General features: G+C 37.9%; 1 protein-coding gene across 6 annotated transcripts in view; it reads left to right on the top strand.

Moving 5' to 3' along the window:
• The window catches only part of PTPRZ1 (protein tyrosine phosphatase receptor type Z1), a 130,031-nt gene that overhangs the window by 81,896 nt on the left and 31,455 nt on the right, over positions 1–16,680 (top strand). For 4 of the 6 annotated variants that reach the window (XM_038153115.1, XM_038153119.1, XM_038153116.1 and 1 more), the window contains exons 9-12: positions 2,978–3,162; positions 3,875–4,001; positions 10,330–10,373; positions 12,923–16,493. In XM_038153115.1, coding sequence (XP_038009043.1) covers positions 2,978–3,162; positions 3,875–4,001; positions 10,330–10,373; positions 12,923–16,493 — 3,927 coding nt within the window. The remainder of the gene's footprint in view (positions 1–2,977; positions 3,163–3,874; positions 4,002–10,329; positions 10,374–12,922; positions 16,494–16,680) is intronic. The other 2 variants (XM_038153118.1, XM_038153120.1) reach the window with 2 other exon arrangements.

Here is a 16,680-nt window from a genome sequence, read left to right as displayed (position 1 = left end):
GATTCACCTAAGAAAAAGTGTTTTGAAATTGTAAGGCCTAATCTCCACCAACCTCAGCTAACATGCAAATCCATTTATAATAAAAATCATTGTTTATTCCTGTAAACCTGAGAACCATTGTGGTGGCTGCTGGGCACATTGGGTGACTTTCCATCCACTCCACCCTTCTGGTAAGGCCTTGGAAATAAGGGCTGAAACCTAACTCTTATTTGTCTACTGGATTTAGTAAGGTATAAAGAAAATGGGTTCTTAAAATTCAAGAATGACAATATATATTGATAAAATGTCAGCCTGTTTTCCCATGGGAAATACAACCACAGATAGATCAGAGGTTGTCTCAGTTAAATTCTCTTGTGAGACAAGCCGTCAGGACTCGTGTGTTACCCTTTGACATTCTTCAGTCCACAGGACTTCATTGTGAATTCCCAGATTCCCAGATGTGTGTGGGACACTTCCACTGGCACAGTGTGTGGGGTGCAGGTGCCCAGGCATTGGCAGTAGTGGATACAGGGGGGGTGTCTGTGGGGAGAGCCCTGGGCTGCCCCGAGTCAGACCCAGACAGTTCCAGCTGGCTCCAGCCCGCGCATCTCAGGGCACTAGGAGCCATAGTGGTGGCTGGTGGAAGTGATTTCATGCCTTCAACAATTGAAAAATTGAATTGGAAAGATAATCTCAGACATAGATTTAACTTAAAGCAGAAGAAGGCAACAAAGCGGGGGGGGGGGGGGGGGGGGGGGGGCGGGGAGCCAAATTTGGGCAGGTTATAAAGGTCTTCTGGTCAAACACATAACCCAGGCAGTTTTTGGCAATGATTTGGCTGATGTACCCCAGTGTGTCCCCGTGATGCAACTAAGTTTAGATTAAAATGTCCTAAGTGGATAGCATTTTATTGTACAGAAGAATAAGCATAGACAGATGCAGTACCACAATATGACATGATACGCAAAACCAGAATCTAAGTATTCACCTGGAGAAAGCAGAGACTTGGATTCAAGTTTAGCAGGGGTTTGAGTAGGCCTCTGACTTTCTGTGAATTTTTTTGCAATTTTTTCTGTGAATGTGGGGCTTCAGACTAGTAACAGACTCAAGAACTCCCTTTCTTGCAGTTTCTTTACTCAGATTTTTCTGAAAGTTGATATCACAGCAGAAGTACTTAATTAGATAAGTTGTTATGTGGTCTCCTTTCTAGTCTCTAGAGAAGGAAAATGGAAAAAGCAGAGTAAAGTACTTCTGTATTACTGACTGGTAAGAAAGAAAAGGGATCAGCCGGGTGATTTACGAAGTGACATCAGAAGAAAGGCAAGAGAAAACATTTTGGGAAGAAATGGAGGTGAAATAATATGTGGATGATTGTCATGTAGTAATATTGTCGGTCATTGCTGAGATGAACACCAAAAGGAGGAGACCAAAAGGAAGACTTTTTTTCTTGGAAAAAATAGAAGAACCATCTGGAAAGGAAAAAAATAAAACAAAGAAATAACACCAGAAATAACACCTTGTACTTTTAAAAGTTTTATAATACTACTACTCTATGAGTCTGAATACAGACGGAGATTTCAGAACCAAATTCACTCATAAGCAAAAAAAGGTGAAGGGAGGAAAAAAGACTGTAGAGAATAATTTGAAATGCAGAGACGTTTGGTGTTTATATTATAAAAAAAAAGTTTTGACAACAATTTTAAACACCTTTGAAAAGAAATACCTGTGGAGTCTTTCAATTCATTGAAAAAGAATTAAATCTTTTTGAATCATCTGTGTTCATGCTAGAATTGAGAAGGGCTAGTCAAATGATTTCTCCTTGCCATCTGGTGGAAATGGAGAGGAATGACAAACTGGAATGGAATGAAATATACACAACATAAGATTTTTTTAAAATTTGCTCTTTCTTTGAGTCAATTAAAATAATTAAGTGTAATTAATAAAATGATGTATCAGTTATATAGCACAGTAGATTCAAAACCCGGAAAGGGAATTCACCTAAATTAGACAGACTAACGCTGCCTCTGCTATTAGCTTACACACACAAACACAGAAATTAGGAAAGCCTTGCTGCTTGTTTTCCATTGACCATCTCAGACGGAAGCTGCTCAGAACTTCCCACCTTCCGTGGAGAAATGCCTTTGACAAATATTTTGACGGGGCTTGAGTGTCCCCTTGTGTTGAACTGGCGAAATGCAAAGCTGAAGGACTGAAAATGCAGCATTGCGCCCCAAAGCCTTGGGGCATCTTGGTGTTTGCTTCATTTTAGAAAACTCCAAAGGATCTGCACTTGTTTTCCTAGCAAGCTGAACAGGTTTTTTTGCTTGCTTTTTCAATATACTCATATATTGCTCTAAGCACATTATGAGATGTAAAAAATATTTCCTCGTTTATTCCAATTCAAGCTAAAAATATAATAACAAGTCTTAAAATATAATAACATGAAATGACACTGCTAATGCAATACTTAGATTCTTCTTTTTTGCCTTTTTTCTCTTCTTTAATTACTATAAAAAGATTCAAACAGCCTTGAGGGGAAATTCAGGTGACAGGTTTGCCTTTGACCATTAAAAACAATCTACTGTAGATTAGTCTATTATAGCCAGTGTGAGAGTATGCACCTCTTTTAGTGCTACTTTCATAGAGCCATAAAAATAGAATTGCTGAGATTTTTTTTTATTCCCAGGACAGATAAAATCTTTCTGTTTTATAATTTATATTTTATTTCTTAAGAACTGGATACTAATATTTCACAAAATATATTATAAGAGTCAGAGAGAGGAAATAGTGCTCAACTTTACTTGCTTTTGGAAATCTAGTGTTTAAATACTGGTTCTGTTTAAAATGGCATGGCATTTCAAATGTTTTAGTAGAAAGCTAAAATTGAGGCACACAAAAAGACTTTCGTTAGTTTTCTCAGGAGGTATCTCAGGATTTTAGTAGAGTTACCTGTACCATTTGATAAATACCATATTCTTTCCTCTTTTCTTTCTTCCAGTTTGCAGCTCAGAACCTGAAAATGTTCAATCTGATCCAAAGAATTATACTAGTCTCCTTGTTACATGGGAAAGACCTCGCGTTGTATACGACACCACAATTGAGAGATTTGCTGTCTTTTATCAGCAGCTGGATGGAGAAGACCAGACTAAGCATGAGTTTCTGACAGATGGGTATCAGGACTTGGTAACTGTAAACTCTTCAAGTTTCATAAAAAGGGATGATGGTGTAACAACTCACTGTTAATTATTGTGACAGATTAAACTGTAGCTGGGAGCTGACTGAAGAGAAATTATCTCATTTTTTGGCCATAAAGCCACAAAGACAATTTAAAACAAAAGAAAAATCTTCTCTTGTCTAGAACAGGAAGAAAGTCTACAGATTGCTGCTTTGATTTGCCTATGCTTGCCATGAGCATGTCAATCACAGAGCTCCCTAGCCATAAAACTGCATTGTCAGTTAATAATAACCTGTAATTCATTGTTCATGGATGTGAAAGAATGACCTACACAAGCAACTAATGAGATTCAATTCAATTATTCTGCTATAAATACTAAGTTACTGATTACAGCTTCATGGTATTTTACTAATGAGATCTGATCCTCTCACATTCTTTAAAGAGTCATCAGACATAATGTTACCTAAACCTGTGCTCAATGCTAAATAGTTATTTGGTTTGTTATCCTCCATGTAAAAAGTCACAAGTTGTTTTTTTTTAATTTGACTACAAACCATTTGTGACAATAAAATAGAAAAGCACGCATTGTAATACTGGAAGAAAGGAGCTTTGTGCTTCGTAACAAAAATGTGTTATAAAAAAAATAAACATTTTCAAATTCTTGATACTTATTTGCAAGTAAATGATTAAATGTGGGGGGGTTTTTTTGTTTTGTTTTAGGGGGCTATTCTGAACAATCTGCTGCCCAATACAAGTTATGTTCTTCAGATAGTTGCTGTTTGCTCTAATGGTCTGTATGGAAAATACAGCGACCAAGTCATTGTTGATATGCCTTTAGAGGATGCAGGTAAGTGATCTTTTGAGTTTAGTGATCCCTTTTAGCTGAAAGACCTGTATTTGAAGTAGTTTGTTTGCAAACCAGTTAAAATGCATGACTTCCAAATTATGCCAAAATGAAATTTCAAAATCACTGCAGTTAACCTTCAGCATGTCCCTTGCTAATGATATTTTACATGACATAATTCCTTGTAAGCATTACCTATAAAAAACTGCATGTTAATTTTTTTAATTCTAAGAATATTCTGAAAAGCACCTACTTGATTTCAAATCTCACACAAATCTCACAAGTGTATCTTTTAGATGTGTAGGGAAATAAAACCATGTTTGGTATTATTTCTCTATGGTTCAAGCACCCTCTCAAAATTAATCCCCACCGCCAAAGTATTAAGGAATCAAGCAATACAACCCCACTATATGATTTATAAGTCTATATTAATGATTTTGAAATTTGATTTCTCATGAATACTTGGAGTTTGATTTCAAAAGACTTGTGATGATGGAATTCCCTTGCTTCTTAATGCTGCCTTGCAAAAAATCAAAAGGCCTAACGATTTCACAGCCAGATTTGCTTCTTCTGCCTGCTGGTAAATATGAAATAACTTGAAACTGTAGCATGGAGCTTGATCTTATCCTTAATAATTCCTTAAATTTGGTGTAAGTTTTCAGATTCAGTTCCTATGAAAGTGAGTGAGAGCTGTGTTTTTAATGAAGAACACTGTAATTAATCATAGAAAAAAATCAAATGTTTTTGATCATGTTAGGAGCTATTTTTTTTCATCTAAGGGCCTGGATTTTGTTGTTTGTTTATGTATTCTGTAAATTCAGTTTTATACTTATGTATGTCCATTTCGCTACAGCAAGGTCTTTAGTGATGTTGTGTGAACTTGGGAAAACAAGCCAGTTCTTCATTTCAGGGGAGCCACGTTCCTTTACAGTGAGAGAGAATGTGTTCTCAATAATTTCTACCACATGAATTCTGGACTAATAAGGGTAGTAGGCTTATAATAATGTGGGCTTGTCTGTAGGAGGAGGACACAGCATCAGGTATAGTACATACATATTTTTAATAAAGATTTACTTGTCTTTCAAACAAAGTGTATAATAATGTATTTTGGAGCCTTAAGTTAGTATCTATTAGAATTTTCCTATTTCTCTTTAGTTTTCCAAAAAGTCCACAACAAGGTTCTGACATTCTGCCTGACATTTCACACTTCTGTCTACCTTTTATCCATCTCTTAGATAGTATTTTCTTCCACTTACTTTCCAGAATTTGCTGGGTTTGTGTTTGAAGAGTTTTCTCAGATGGGAGTTCATCTACATACCCCACATCCATTCCTACATGGAATGACAAATAAGCAGCATAGTGTTATCATCATTTAACAACAAATCAAGCCAGTACAGTGCAAAACCTATGAAAATACATATTGCAAAACAAAGTCCAGTGTAGGTGATATCCAGAGGATGAACCACCCTCCTCCTGCTACTGCTGTATCCCTGCTGTAAGGATGGGTTGCATCCAACCCCGCTGTGTTCCGTGAATCCCTCTGGAAGGAGATCCCTCTGGGTGCAGAGGCAGGGACAGAGAGAGGGGCACTGGGGCTGGGCAGGCACTGCCAGTGCACCTGTGGCACAAGCAGGTGCTGCCGGGGAGCAGCCCCAGCACGAGGAGCATGAGGCACTGGGCAGCCTGTGGCAGGTGCCGCCAGCCAGCACGGCAGCCCTGCTGTACTGCTGCTGTCATGCAAAACAGGGCTTTGCAGTCATTCCAGTAGAGGGAAGAGGGAGGGAAATACACACTGGGAAATTAACTTCACTTTCCAGTATCTGCAGAAGTTTCTCTGAGATTTGTATGCTCAGACAAGAGAATTTGGTACAATAAATGTTATATTTCAGACTGTGTTATATTTGTTATGATAAATGTTATGTATCAGACTGAAGGCTTGATACTCTCAAGCCTTTTTACACAGGTAAATAATTAATTTTTATTTTGGTATTTTAAATTTTAAAAATATTAAATAAAAATACAACAAGTTTTTTAAATAAAAATTAAATACTGAAATTAATATTTCCCCGTTCAAAAAACAAAAAAGTTTCACTGATATGCTTCTTGTTTGAAATAGACACAAAGTTATTAAATCCAATTTGGTTCTTTTCTTTTGGCACTTCCACAGTGATACCTCTGAAAGCATTGAATAAAGAAAATTTAGGGAAAAATTTCTCTCATGTAATTAGTATGATTTCTAAGAGTGTGCATTGCTCTATAAGTAAGTTTCTTACATGCTGTGTCAACTCTGGATGCAATTTTAAAATAGGAAAAAATCTTCCATTGATTTCTAACATTAATGTTTATGTGCATAATTAATTTTACTAATTATTTACACCTGAATTAACTGTTGCAAATATTTCAAATATTTTCATATTTAATTATAATATATCTAATAATAGAAAACAGATATATGGGAATGTAGATATCTAATAAGAAAGATTTCTTCAGAGCAGCTTGCTGATTACAACTAAACATCAAATTGATTTTGTGATCTGCTTTATAGATCTTGAGGCAAAAGGGGATTTCTTGGAGCTCCTGCTTGAGAATTTATGAAAGAAAAGTTATCTTCACCGTGAAGACATGAAATAAAGTTGACACACATAAAGCATAAATTAAATCTTTCATTTTCAAGAATTACTCTGAATAATCCAGTTTAATTAAGATGAAATTCACTACAGTCACCTCCAGATTAATTAGTCTTCCTGTTAAGAGCTAAACCAAGGCGTGAGTCATGCAGAGCCATTAGATGGGCCCTTTCCCAGGAAGAATTCTGTCCTTGGAGTGGCCGCTTCTAATGAGCTCTGGTATTCAAAAAGTTCAAGACTTTTTGAGATACTTGCAAGAGAGTGTTTCTCATGCCTTCTCCCCACCCAGTCTGGTGCATCCCATGTGGTTAGTGAGGGCTCTACAGGCTCTGGTGATCCAAGATCCAAGGCTCTTGTTCTCAGCAATGTTTTGTAAGATGAAGGACCTCTCTGGGGTCTCTGCTTCAGTTTGTGGAAGCCTCAGGAGCTCTAATGTATTGACACTGGGCGAGCCACCACAGTGGAGACCTCTGCTCTCTGGGTTTTTCCTGAACTCTTCAGAATTGCAGCCCTTCATCTTGTAATACACTGCATGTGCAGGTTAAAATTTTTTCCAGTTAGTTTCCACTTAGTCAAAGCCAACAAATGCACTACTTGATGTAGCTACAATTTTTCCCTAGAAAATTTAGGGAATCGTGTACAATGTATTTTAATCAGCATTGATAAAAATCCAACCTTTATTTACAAATTTTTCATTTGTTATTAGAATTGGATTTTGAATAACTGTGTACATGTGTGCTTCGACTCTCCAGATAACATCTGTATGGAACTGAAGGTTGTGCAGTAGTTTGTTGTGTAGCTAATACTGGTAGTACTTACATGCTTTTGCTGACACAGGAAAGGAAAAATAAGAATATAATTCCCCATTCCTGTTCCTTTGTGTAGAATTCAGTTGGTGTTTGCCAAAAGAACCCCATCATGCTGGGAAATAGCTCTCAAATGCTGTCTCCTGCCTGGCAGCTCTTGCTGTCAGCAATGCATTGTGACGGTCTAACTATGCAACTTCTTTGCAACTCATCTTTGAGATTTTTGTCCTAAAAAGCACTAAGCATATGTTAAATGTCTGATTTAGGGGATGCTTTTTTTTAATTTTGTATTGATAAAAGTAGAAATCTGAAAACTAATTTAATCAAAACAAACAGGCTTTACTTTTGTTCTTGCCATGCCATTTATTATATGTCAGTACAGAAATGAAAAGTTTATGTAGTGCACATTATTCTATGATTATAAATCACATTGTTTAAAGAGATTTTTTAAGATTTCCATTGAAGGCAATGTAGGAAAATAGTTAATTCTCTGTATTTGTTCTATTGTTTCTTCACCTGTCATTAAAATGGGCTAGGAAAAGACCGCTACAGAATTCTAACTAATTATTTAATTATTTTATTTTAAAATGTATACTATAGAATTATCAATATGTAGTTTCAGAAAAAATAAACAAGCTTGTTCTTCCACCTTTTGGAGGGTGTGGCTGTTCAAATTGGATGGGGGATGTTATTATATTTCTGTAATCTCCTGTCAAATCAAAAGCTCAGCAGTAGGATTAACAGAACTTCTGTAAGTGTGTGTCTGTAATACTTTTGACAAATAAATTTTTTATGACCATCTAAATTTAAATATTCTTTATAAGGTTCCTGGAGATTTACTGGTTTTGTTAATAAAGAGGTTCGATATAGATAGATATAGATATAGATATGGATATAGATATATATATGTGTGTGTGTGTATATATATATGTGTATACACACACACACACACACACACACACACACACACACACACACACACACATATATATGTATGTTAAAGCCTCTCCCTTGAGAAAACAGCAAGAAACTGTAGTTTCCTGCTGGTGGAATTTGAGAGCATGTACCCTGCTGTATACTCTAGCACAATCACTACAGTTTGTTTTTCTGCCTGAGTCTGATTAAAGCTCAACTCAAGAATAGTAACCACAGAAAATTGGATAGAATTCCTCTCTACTAAAAACACATTTCAGAGAAGTCTGTTAAATACCTAGTATGGTGTGGGTCTATTATGTGAAAGCATTCTGACTAATGTCAATATTTGATTTGTATCATTGAGAAGCCAGGGAATATCATTATCTATCCACCCCTTCCTCCCCTCCACTCCCCTCCCCATCCTGTCCCAGAGCCTCCTAGGCCTCAGGAGTCAGAGGTAAGATAATTTTTTTATCTATCTAGCTAAAGAAAGATCAATTCTGTAGTTGGTAATTTATAGATGTTTGTTACTAGAAGACAATTTGCGAAGATTTTGTGCAGCATTGCTTAGTCAAAATTTGTTTGCATGCTATAACCTACAGATAATACTGTATGATCTTATTAGTTTGATAAACTTCATCTAGTGTATGTTGCATATAGCACATCTTAATTTGTTTTGAAGGGTAGATATGGATAGACCAAAGAGAATAAAAATTAAGTCATAGATCTTCATCTGACTTTGCAAAAAAGAGAAATATAGAGATGGAATCTTCATCCTGGTGTATTGAACAAACTACATTTGGGAATTGTGGGGGAAATGCAGACCAGGAGCTGTACGGGATGGTGTTGTTAGAATTGCTCTCCAGACTAAGAGACTGGCATTTTCACCTGGTGCAAATCAGCCCTCAGAATATGTGCTAGCCCTTGTGTGCAGACAGAGTGCTAGAATATGGCTTAGGAGAAAGCCTTAGAAAGACTCAGAATGGATATGGGCCTTTTTGTGGACCAAAGGAGCAATAAGGTGCATTAGTGCTCTGGAAGGGGTGTTAGATTTCCTCACTGAAGACCTGTGCCAGTTCCTAGCAGAGAGGTGGATGTTTCTTTCAACCTGCTTTGCTGACCACCATCAGAAGTATAACATTGGATTTGGCTGAAAAGAGAGAAAGAAGGCAAGAGACTACCTCTGAATCTGGAGAGATGGATTTTCAGCTGGGTTGTAGGAAATTAATTTCTTCAACCTGTTTCAACTGGTTTTTTTATTTTTGAAAATCGGGAATGCCTCCAAAGCCTCTAGAGTAGTTCTTCACAGACAGTGCAGTTCCTCTTTATTAGGGACTTTTTCTGGGATGTGATACAACTGGCTTTATGTCTGTACATTAAATCAAGTAGGGTGGGAGTTTGAAAAAGGCTGTAAGCCCTTGGAAGGGTGGGTCTCGTTGGTCTGCCTTGCTGGAAGCATGCAGCCTGCTAAATACTGACTATGATGGCATTGAGGTTGCTCTAGTACCTAAGTCCAAGCCTGGGTGCACAATAGGGAATTTTCTATATGAAAGTTATAGAAGAGATTATTTTACAAAAATATCTTCAGAGCTTTCAGATTAAATGTAGAGAAATAGTTGGTCCCCAGACCTACTGTTTTTCTCACCTCTGTATTTCTGCATTAAACTGTATTTCTCATTGGAAATGTTTTTGTAAACTTGGCTTTCCCCAGCCAACATGTGGTTCCTCCAAAAGTGCAAATCCAATGGTATCAAAATAGAGCCAGACAAAACTGTTGTGGCTGAATGAATGTGTCCTGCCTAGATGAGTGAGCATCGCTATCCTTAGTCCTTGATCCAGGGGGTTGGCCACTTCCCCAGTCCTACAAAAAATCTATGATATTGTCTCAATAACCATATTAGTTAGGCAGTTGAGCCCTTGCAGAATTCAGCATTCTGTCTATTTAAAATTGTGGATGATACGGTATGTATTTTTGTTTTATAGAGGCTGACCTCATTCCTGAACTGAGTGAAGCTGAAGAATATGAGGTATAGAATTAATTTGTTTTTTAAGAGAGCATTTAAAATAAATGCATTTCAACTAGATTGAAATTATATTCTGAGAAAATTGACAAAACTATGTCACGAACTGTGTGTATTATTTGCATTTATGTGTGTTGTATATATATATATGTGCATATGTAGCCTTTGAGCTATATTTCCACCTAGTTAACTCTGGAGATACCTCAGTATTTCTCTGGGGTTGCAGGTACATGGTGAAGTAAAGGATATCACAGAATATTCCTAAATATTTTTAAATGGGGTATCAGTTTACAATCACCCCTCTATGAGGTCTGACAGAATTGTTCATCAAAGAATCAAAGCTGCCATCCAGTGTTAGGCATTTTAGTTACAGAGAAGTTTGACTTGTCCTTGCTTGTGATGGTCTTATCATGTAGTAAATTAAAGTAAGTTTTGCTGAAGAGAGAGATTCAAGTGTGTCTGCTATCAGTGTGCTATTGGTTTCACTGTTATTCAAAAATTCATGGAGGTTCATTTGCTTCTTAAACTCAAGTGAGACTTTAAAGTATAGCTCTGTTTTACAAAAATTTTTATGATCTTATGATAACCTTTGGAGGCTTCCTATGCAATAACTAGGTCTCTGGTGTTGCAGCAAGGAGAGATGTAAAAATACCATGATTAAGTTTTTAACAATCTCTAATACCAATTCTGCAACATAGACAGTTACTTCAGTAGGACATTTATCAAGTAATATCAAGTAATCCCTCAGAATTTTTAATTTGTGGTTTCAAACTATGACCACAATATTCTCACTGCATGACAAGTCCTTTTAGTTAAATAGCACAGCCTGTGCTTACCTATCTATGTAGCTTCCCTTGCATTTGTGGACACTGAGTAGTACAGTCATTTCTCTGTTCTAATGTATCTAGATTATTATATTGCATCTGTTTTGTGCCAGTGAACATCAACTGATTTTTACTTGAACCAGGAAAGTTTAAAAGTTCATACTTTGCCTCTCAGAAATAGAAACATGGGCCTGTCCAGTGTAGCCAGTTTTGAAGGCAATCAGTCATGGTGCTGCTGTCGCTACATTTTAGGTATTTAGTCCTTAGAATGAAATCCAAACCTGAGGTACCTTATGTTGTTTGAGTGCATGAGGGGTTCCTGGCTCAAAGAGGGGCTGCAGTGCGAAGCCCAGCTCTAGCCTAGTGGGTAAAGCCCTTGCTCTGGTGAGACTGGATAAAAGCTCGGAACTCCTGTTTGCTGAGTTCCTCAGTCAAAAACACACTCAGCAGCTCTTTATCTTGGGCACATTCTTTCAAAGACTGTTGATTTTTTACATTACTCTCCCTGCTGTGCCCTGTTCAATGCAGGAATGGGAGATCTACTCAACCTAAACTATAGTGGAAACTGAGGAGTTGTTAGATTGGTGACTGTACTTATGTCTTTTCTGCTGGTGTTTTCTCTCAGCACTATGCTTTTGAAAAAATAGCAGTGGCATTTCCACCACATCACCAAGCCAGATCTTTAAAAAAACCAAGAAAACCAAAACTATTTTGCAAGAGGCCCTGCTCTGCTCTGTCTCTTAGGGCTAGTGTGTGCCTGTCAAATCAGATCCCTGACAGTGTATGCCTCAATCTAGATGGCAGAGTTGGGCTGGGACAGGTTCAGTTCTGGTGTAGCACTAGATGGGGACACAGCACAGAACTGCAGGGACTGCTGTTTCTAAGTCAAAACAAAAATGCTTGCTGAGCACGTTAGGCGCTTCAGTGATATGTTTTTTGATTTAGTGGAGGGAAAGCTGTAGAGGGGATGAAAAGATTTTACCTGAGATCCTCAAGCACTGCCTAAATCCTGATTGCATTCAGGCACATAATTTTTTTTTTTCTTTTGGATATGTCCTTAAAAGGCAAAACTCTAATACAGATTTTGCACAAAGTATTGTTATTCATTATCATTCATATTCAGAAAACAAAGGGTCATAACAGGACTAGGGGATATGACTCACAGCACTTGTGAAACTCTGACAGTCTTGATGAGGATCGTGAACTCTTCCAGAATACTCTGACAATTCAGCAGAATTGAGGTCATAAATATATTTTACAAATTCTGTTGTTTTTATTAATTACCATCAGGATATTAGTGCAAGCCTCTAAGGCATTCTGATAGCAAAACTATTTTTTCATTGAGGGGTATACAATCTATGCTATATATTGCATATGCAATTGCATTTTATTAGTAAAGAGTTAGAGCCTTCTTAATAAAGTAAATAAATACTGTGAGCAATTTTTGCCTCTCAAACGCAATTTAAGTAACGCAATATTGAAGAAGTTGTTGGGACATGACATTTTTCTGTTTTTATTGCAAATAAGTAATATTTTTCAATATAAAAGAGGATATCTGTTCTTGCAGTTAATACTTTAGTTAAAGACCAACAGTCTTCTCAAGTGTTGTTTTCCTTTACCCCTCTCAATTTATTGATCCAGGAAAATGTATTATTACAGTTTTAGTTTTCATTCATGTTCAGAGTCTATAAACATTTTTAATTGTCTTCGGCTATGGTATTTTTTTTAAAGGATGAAGTTGATGAAAAGGAAACAGAGGTGGATGAAGAAACTGCAGTGTTTCCTAGCACTGACAGTACAATGAACCAATTGAGGAGAGATTTTCAGGTGATTACATCCAGCTACAGTCAAGAAAAAATGGGAATAAAACCCAGTGAAGCCAAAACAAATAGATACCTAACAAAAGAAGAATTGCATGGTAAGGATAATGTTTTCAAAGCAGTTTATTATGCTACTTCTCCACCTATTGGTGAAAATTCTGAAGAGGAAGATCCTTTTTTGGAATCCCAAACAATGACTGGAATTCCTCCTCAACTCATTGACTCCACCAAAGGCAGAGAAGACGAGTTTATATATCTTTCTTCAGGCACAGAGCCAACAAAAGTAACCACCACTGGCCACAGTGACGAAGATTTCTTATTGTCTCCTTTTAAACCTCATCAGGAATCTGATGACTTTTGGAGTTCAGTTCCTACCACTTCTTCATCACAGCTGGTTACAGAGGAGGCCTCCCAAGAAGATGCCCTGCCTTCAGGAAGTCCAGATACAAGTGTGCATGATGATCTTTCCCAAGGCTCCATTAAATATGTTTCAGAAGTCGTAGCACCCTCAAGCTCCGATGAGCCTCCAAAGCATACTTCTTCCACTGATGGAAATTTATGGTTTCGTAATGCTACAGATCCAACAACTCCATCTATTGATACATCACCTAGCGGGCAATTATCTCAGACCAGTTACACTGATGCTTATGTAGAGGGATTAAAGCCGACCACAGCGCCCTATACAAGCAGCCCAGTGGTTTTACAAGACACTTCAGATGCGGATTTAGAATTGCCACATTATTCTACCTTTGCTTTCTCCTCTGCTGAATTGTCACCTCACTCTATCTCTTCAAGCTCTGGAGAATATGGTTCTGCTTCTGCTGCCAGTGAGGTACTCTCTCAGACAACTCAGCCAGTCTATAATGGTGAGATACCTCTTCAACCTTCCTACAGTAGTGAAGTGTTTCCTCTAGTCACCCCTTTATTGTTTGACTCTCAGATGCTCGACACTACCCCTGCTACATCAGATAGTGATGTGACCTTGCATGCTACACCTGTATTTCCCAGTGTTGATGTGTCATTTGAACCCACCCTGTCTTCCTATGATGATGTACCTTTGCTTACATTTTCCTCTGCTTCCTCCAGTAGTAAAATGTTTCACCGTTTGTATACAGTTTCTCAAATGTTTCCACAAAGTGCTACTCCAGCTGTTGCAAGCGATAAGGTGTCCCTGCATGCTTCTTTGACGTTGGCAGTGGGTGATCCATTAATACAGCCAAGCCTTGCTCAATTTGCTGATGTGGTGTCACATCAGACCCCTCATGCTGCTTCGGAGACACTGATGTTTGGTCATAATAGAACTCACATATTTTCTCAAGTTGAACCATCCAGCAGTGATTTAAATATGCATGTACTATCTACAAAGTCTGAACTTCCTTATGCTTTGTCTGGTAATGTGGGCTCCCTCCAAAGCTTAACTGTTTCCTATGACTCTGCAGAATTTGTGCATGATTCTGTTGACGTATTTCATCAAGATCCTTTATTTAGCAGCTATAACAATGTACTGGTGCATAAACCTTCTTCTGTAATATCACAAGCTGATATTTTGCTGCAGCCTACACGCTCTCTATCTAGTGACATGGATTGGTCTGAAGCATACTCTGGTAGTGAGTCCCTTTTGCCTGATACAGATACTTTGACAGTACTTAATGTTTCTTCCTCTGGTTTTGTTGATGAGATTCCATATGAATCATCCGGGTTTAGTGATGTTAATAAGATGCTTCAAAAAGGTGATGTTATACATGGAGATGAGAGAGAACTGAAAATTTCCTCTTCTTTAAGTGAAATGGCTTCCAGTGCTGAAAGTAAAGTGATACATGAACTTTCTACATCTGTTTCTAATAATGTTGTAATTGAGCAGAATATGTCTCTGCAAGAAAGCCCACTTCCTGTTTCTAGCACAAAGGGAATCCTTCCAGTCTCTCTTGCTTTTCCCACTACTAAGGTATTCGATCATGATATTAGTAAACTTACAGAAAAGCACCTTTCTGTTCAGCCTTTGCATGTTACAACTCCAGCCTTTGATGACACTTTGCTTAAACCTATGCTTAGTGCAAGCTCAGATCAAGCTCTCTCTGTCCCTGCTTATAGCAAAATGTTATCCTCGACTCAGCTGTACTTTTCTGAGACCTCAGCTACACCAAATAACGAAGCATTGCTGCAGTCCTCCTTCCAATCTTCTGGCGATGGCACTCTGCTTAACACAGCTGCAGTTGTGCCTAGTGATCCCGTATTGGCTGAAAGCTCAAGGGTTCAAAAAGATAGTTCTACATTTGACCAAATATTGCATCAAATGGCACCAGGTTCTGCTACAACTGAAAGCAAGCTGCATTCTACATCTGCACCTTCTGTTGCTGATATGATGTCAAACACTTTTAGTAAGCCCACAGCGTCACTTCAAGGTTTATCTTTTTCTTATGCAAGTGAGAGATACGTTTCATCCAGTTTATTTAACAGTGAAGATGTTCAGAAGGTTATGCCTTCATTGTACAGTAGCGATGTTTCAGTCCAGCTGACCAGTTTAGAAAATACAAATGCCTTTCCGTCCCAGGCAGCGAATGCTGCAACTACTCCCTTCCTAACAGGTGATACATCCTCACATGTAGCTACTCCTACAGACAGCCATATCTCTTCAAGTGTTTTTGAAAGAATTGGGGCTGACAGTGTCTCTTCAAGTTCCACGCTTGGTTTTGATCCTGTTCATATGCCTGCAGTTGTTTCTGGTTCTGACGTGTCCATTCATCACACTCTTCCTTTACCAAATACACTTGTTTCAGCTACGGCTGTTCCTTCCAAAAGTGAGATCCCTGTAACTTTGAATAGGTTGCTGGTTCCTTCTGGAGAATCCTCTGGGTTGTCTCCCAGTATCATGTCCAGTACTGATTTGTGGTCTTCTGTAGTTGAGGATGACTACGATGAATATGATGATGCCTTCCCTGTAAGTAACTGCATCTCATGCACTTCTCATAGAGAAGATCAGGATATGGTAGTAGAGGATGAAAATACAAAGGTAAATGATTACAAGGATCAGAGTAACCTAATTATAAGTTCACATTCTGAGAAACCTGAAGAAGAGAAGTTTTCTACTACTGCATCTGACAGTCAGATAAACCGTGCCATGGACAGACATAATTATACATCCACACCAACTTTGACAGCGAATGTAATACCCGAGAAGCACAACAACCTGAAAATTTTGGAGAACCACATTCAGACTTCTAGTGTCCAATTGCAAAACACATCAGAATCTAAGTCTTGGGCTGTTTTGACAAGTGATGAAGAAAGTGGTTCTGGCCAAGGTACCTCAGATAGCTTTAATGATAATGAAACTTCAACAGATTTCAGTTTTCCTGACCATAATGAGAGAGACACTGAAGGGGCAGTTGAAGCAGGTAACTCAGAATTAACTCCTGGATCATCACAATCATCAGCCTCATCTGTTACTAGTGATCATTCATCAGTGTTCAACATCTCTGAGGCAGGTTAGTTACTGATAAGTCTAATGAATACCATGGGAAGCTGTGAGGGGATACTTTTGTGCCATAGAGAGTGAGAAGGTTTATCTACAGATAATAAAGGGAGAACATAACAGTGCAAATGGGTGTGATTAAGGAAGCGTTGGGGAACAGGGGTTCATACTGAGCTGGCTATCTTGTGAATGCTACTTCT

Source organism: Motacilla alba, chromosome 1A (genome assembly GCF_015832195.1).
Source record: "Motacilla alba alba isolate MOTALB_02 chromosome 1A, Motacilla_alba_V1.0_pri, whole genome shotgun sequence".
Taxonomy (NCBI): Eukaryota; Metazoa; Chordata; class Aves; order Passeriformes; family Motacillidae; genus Motacilla; species Motacilla alba.
The sequence above is the reverse complement of the archived record's forward strand: the minus strand, read 5'-3'. Positions and strand labels throughout refer to the sequence as shown.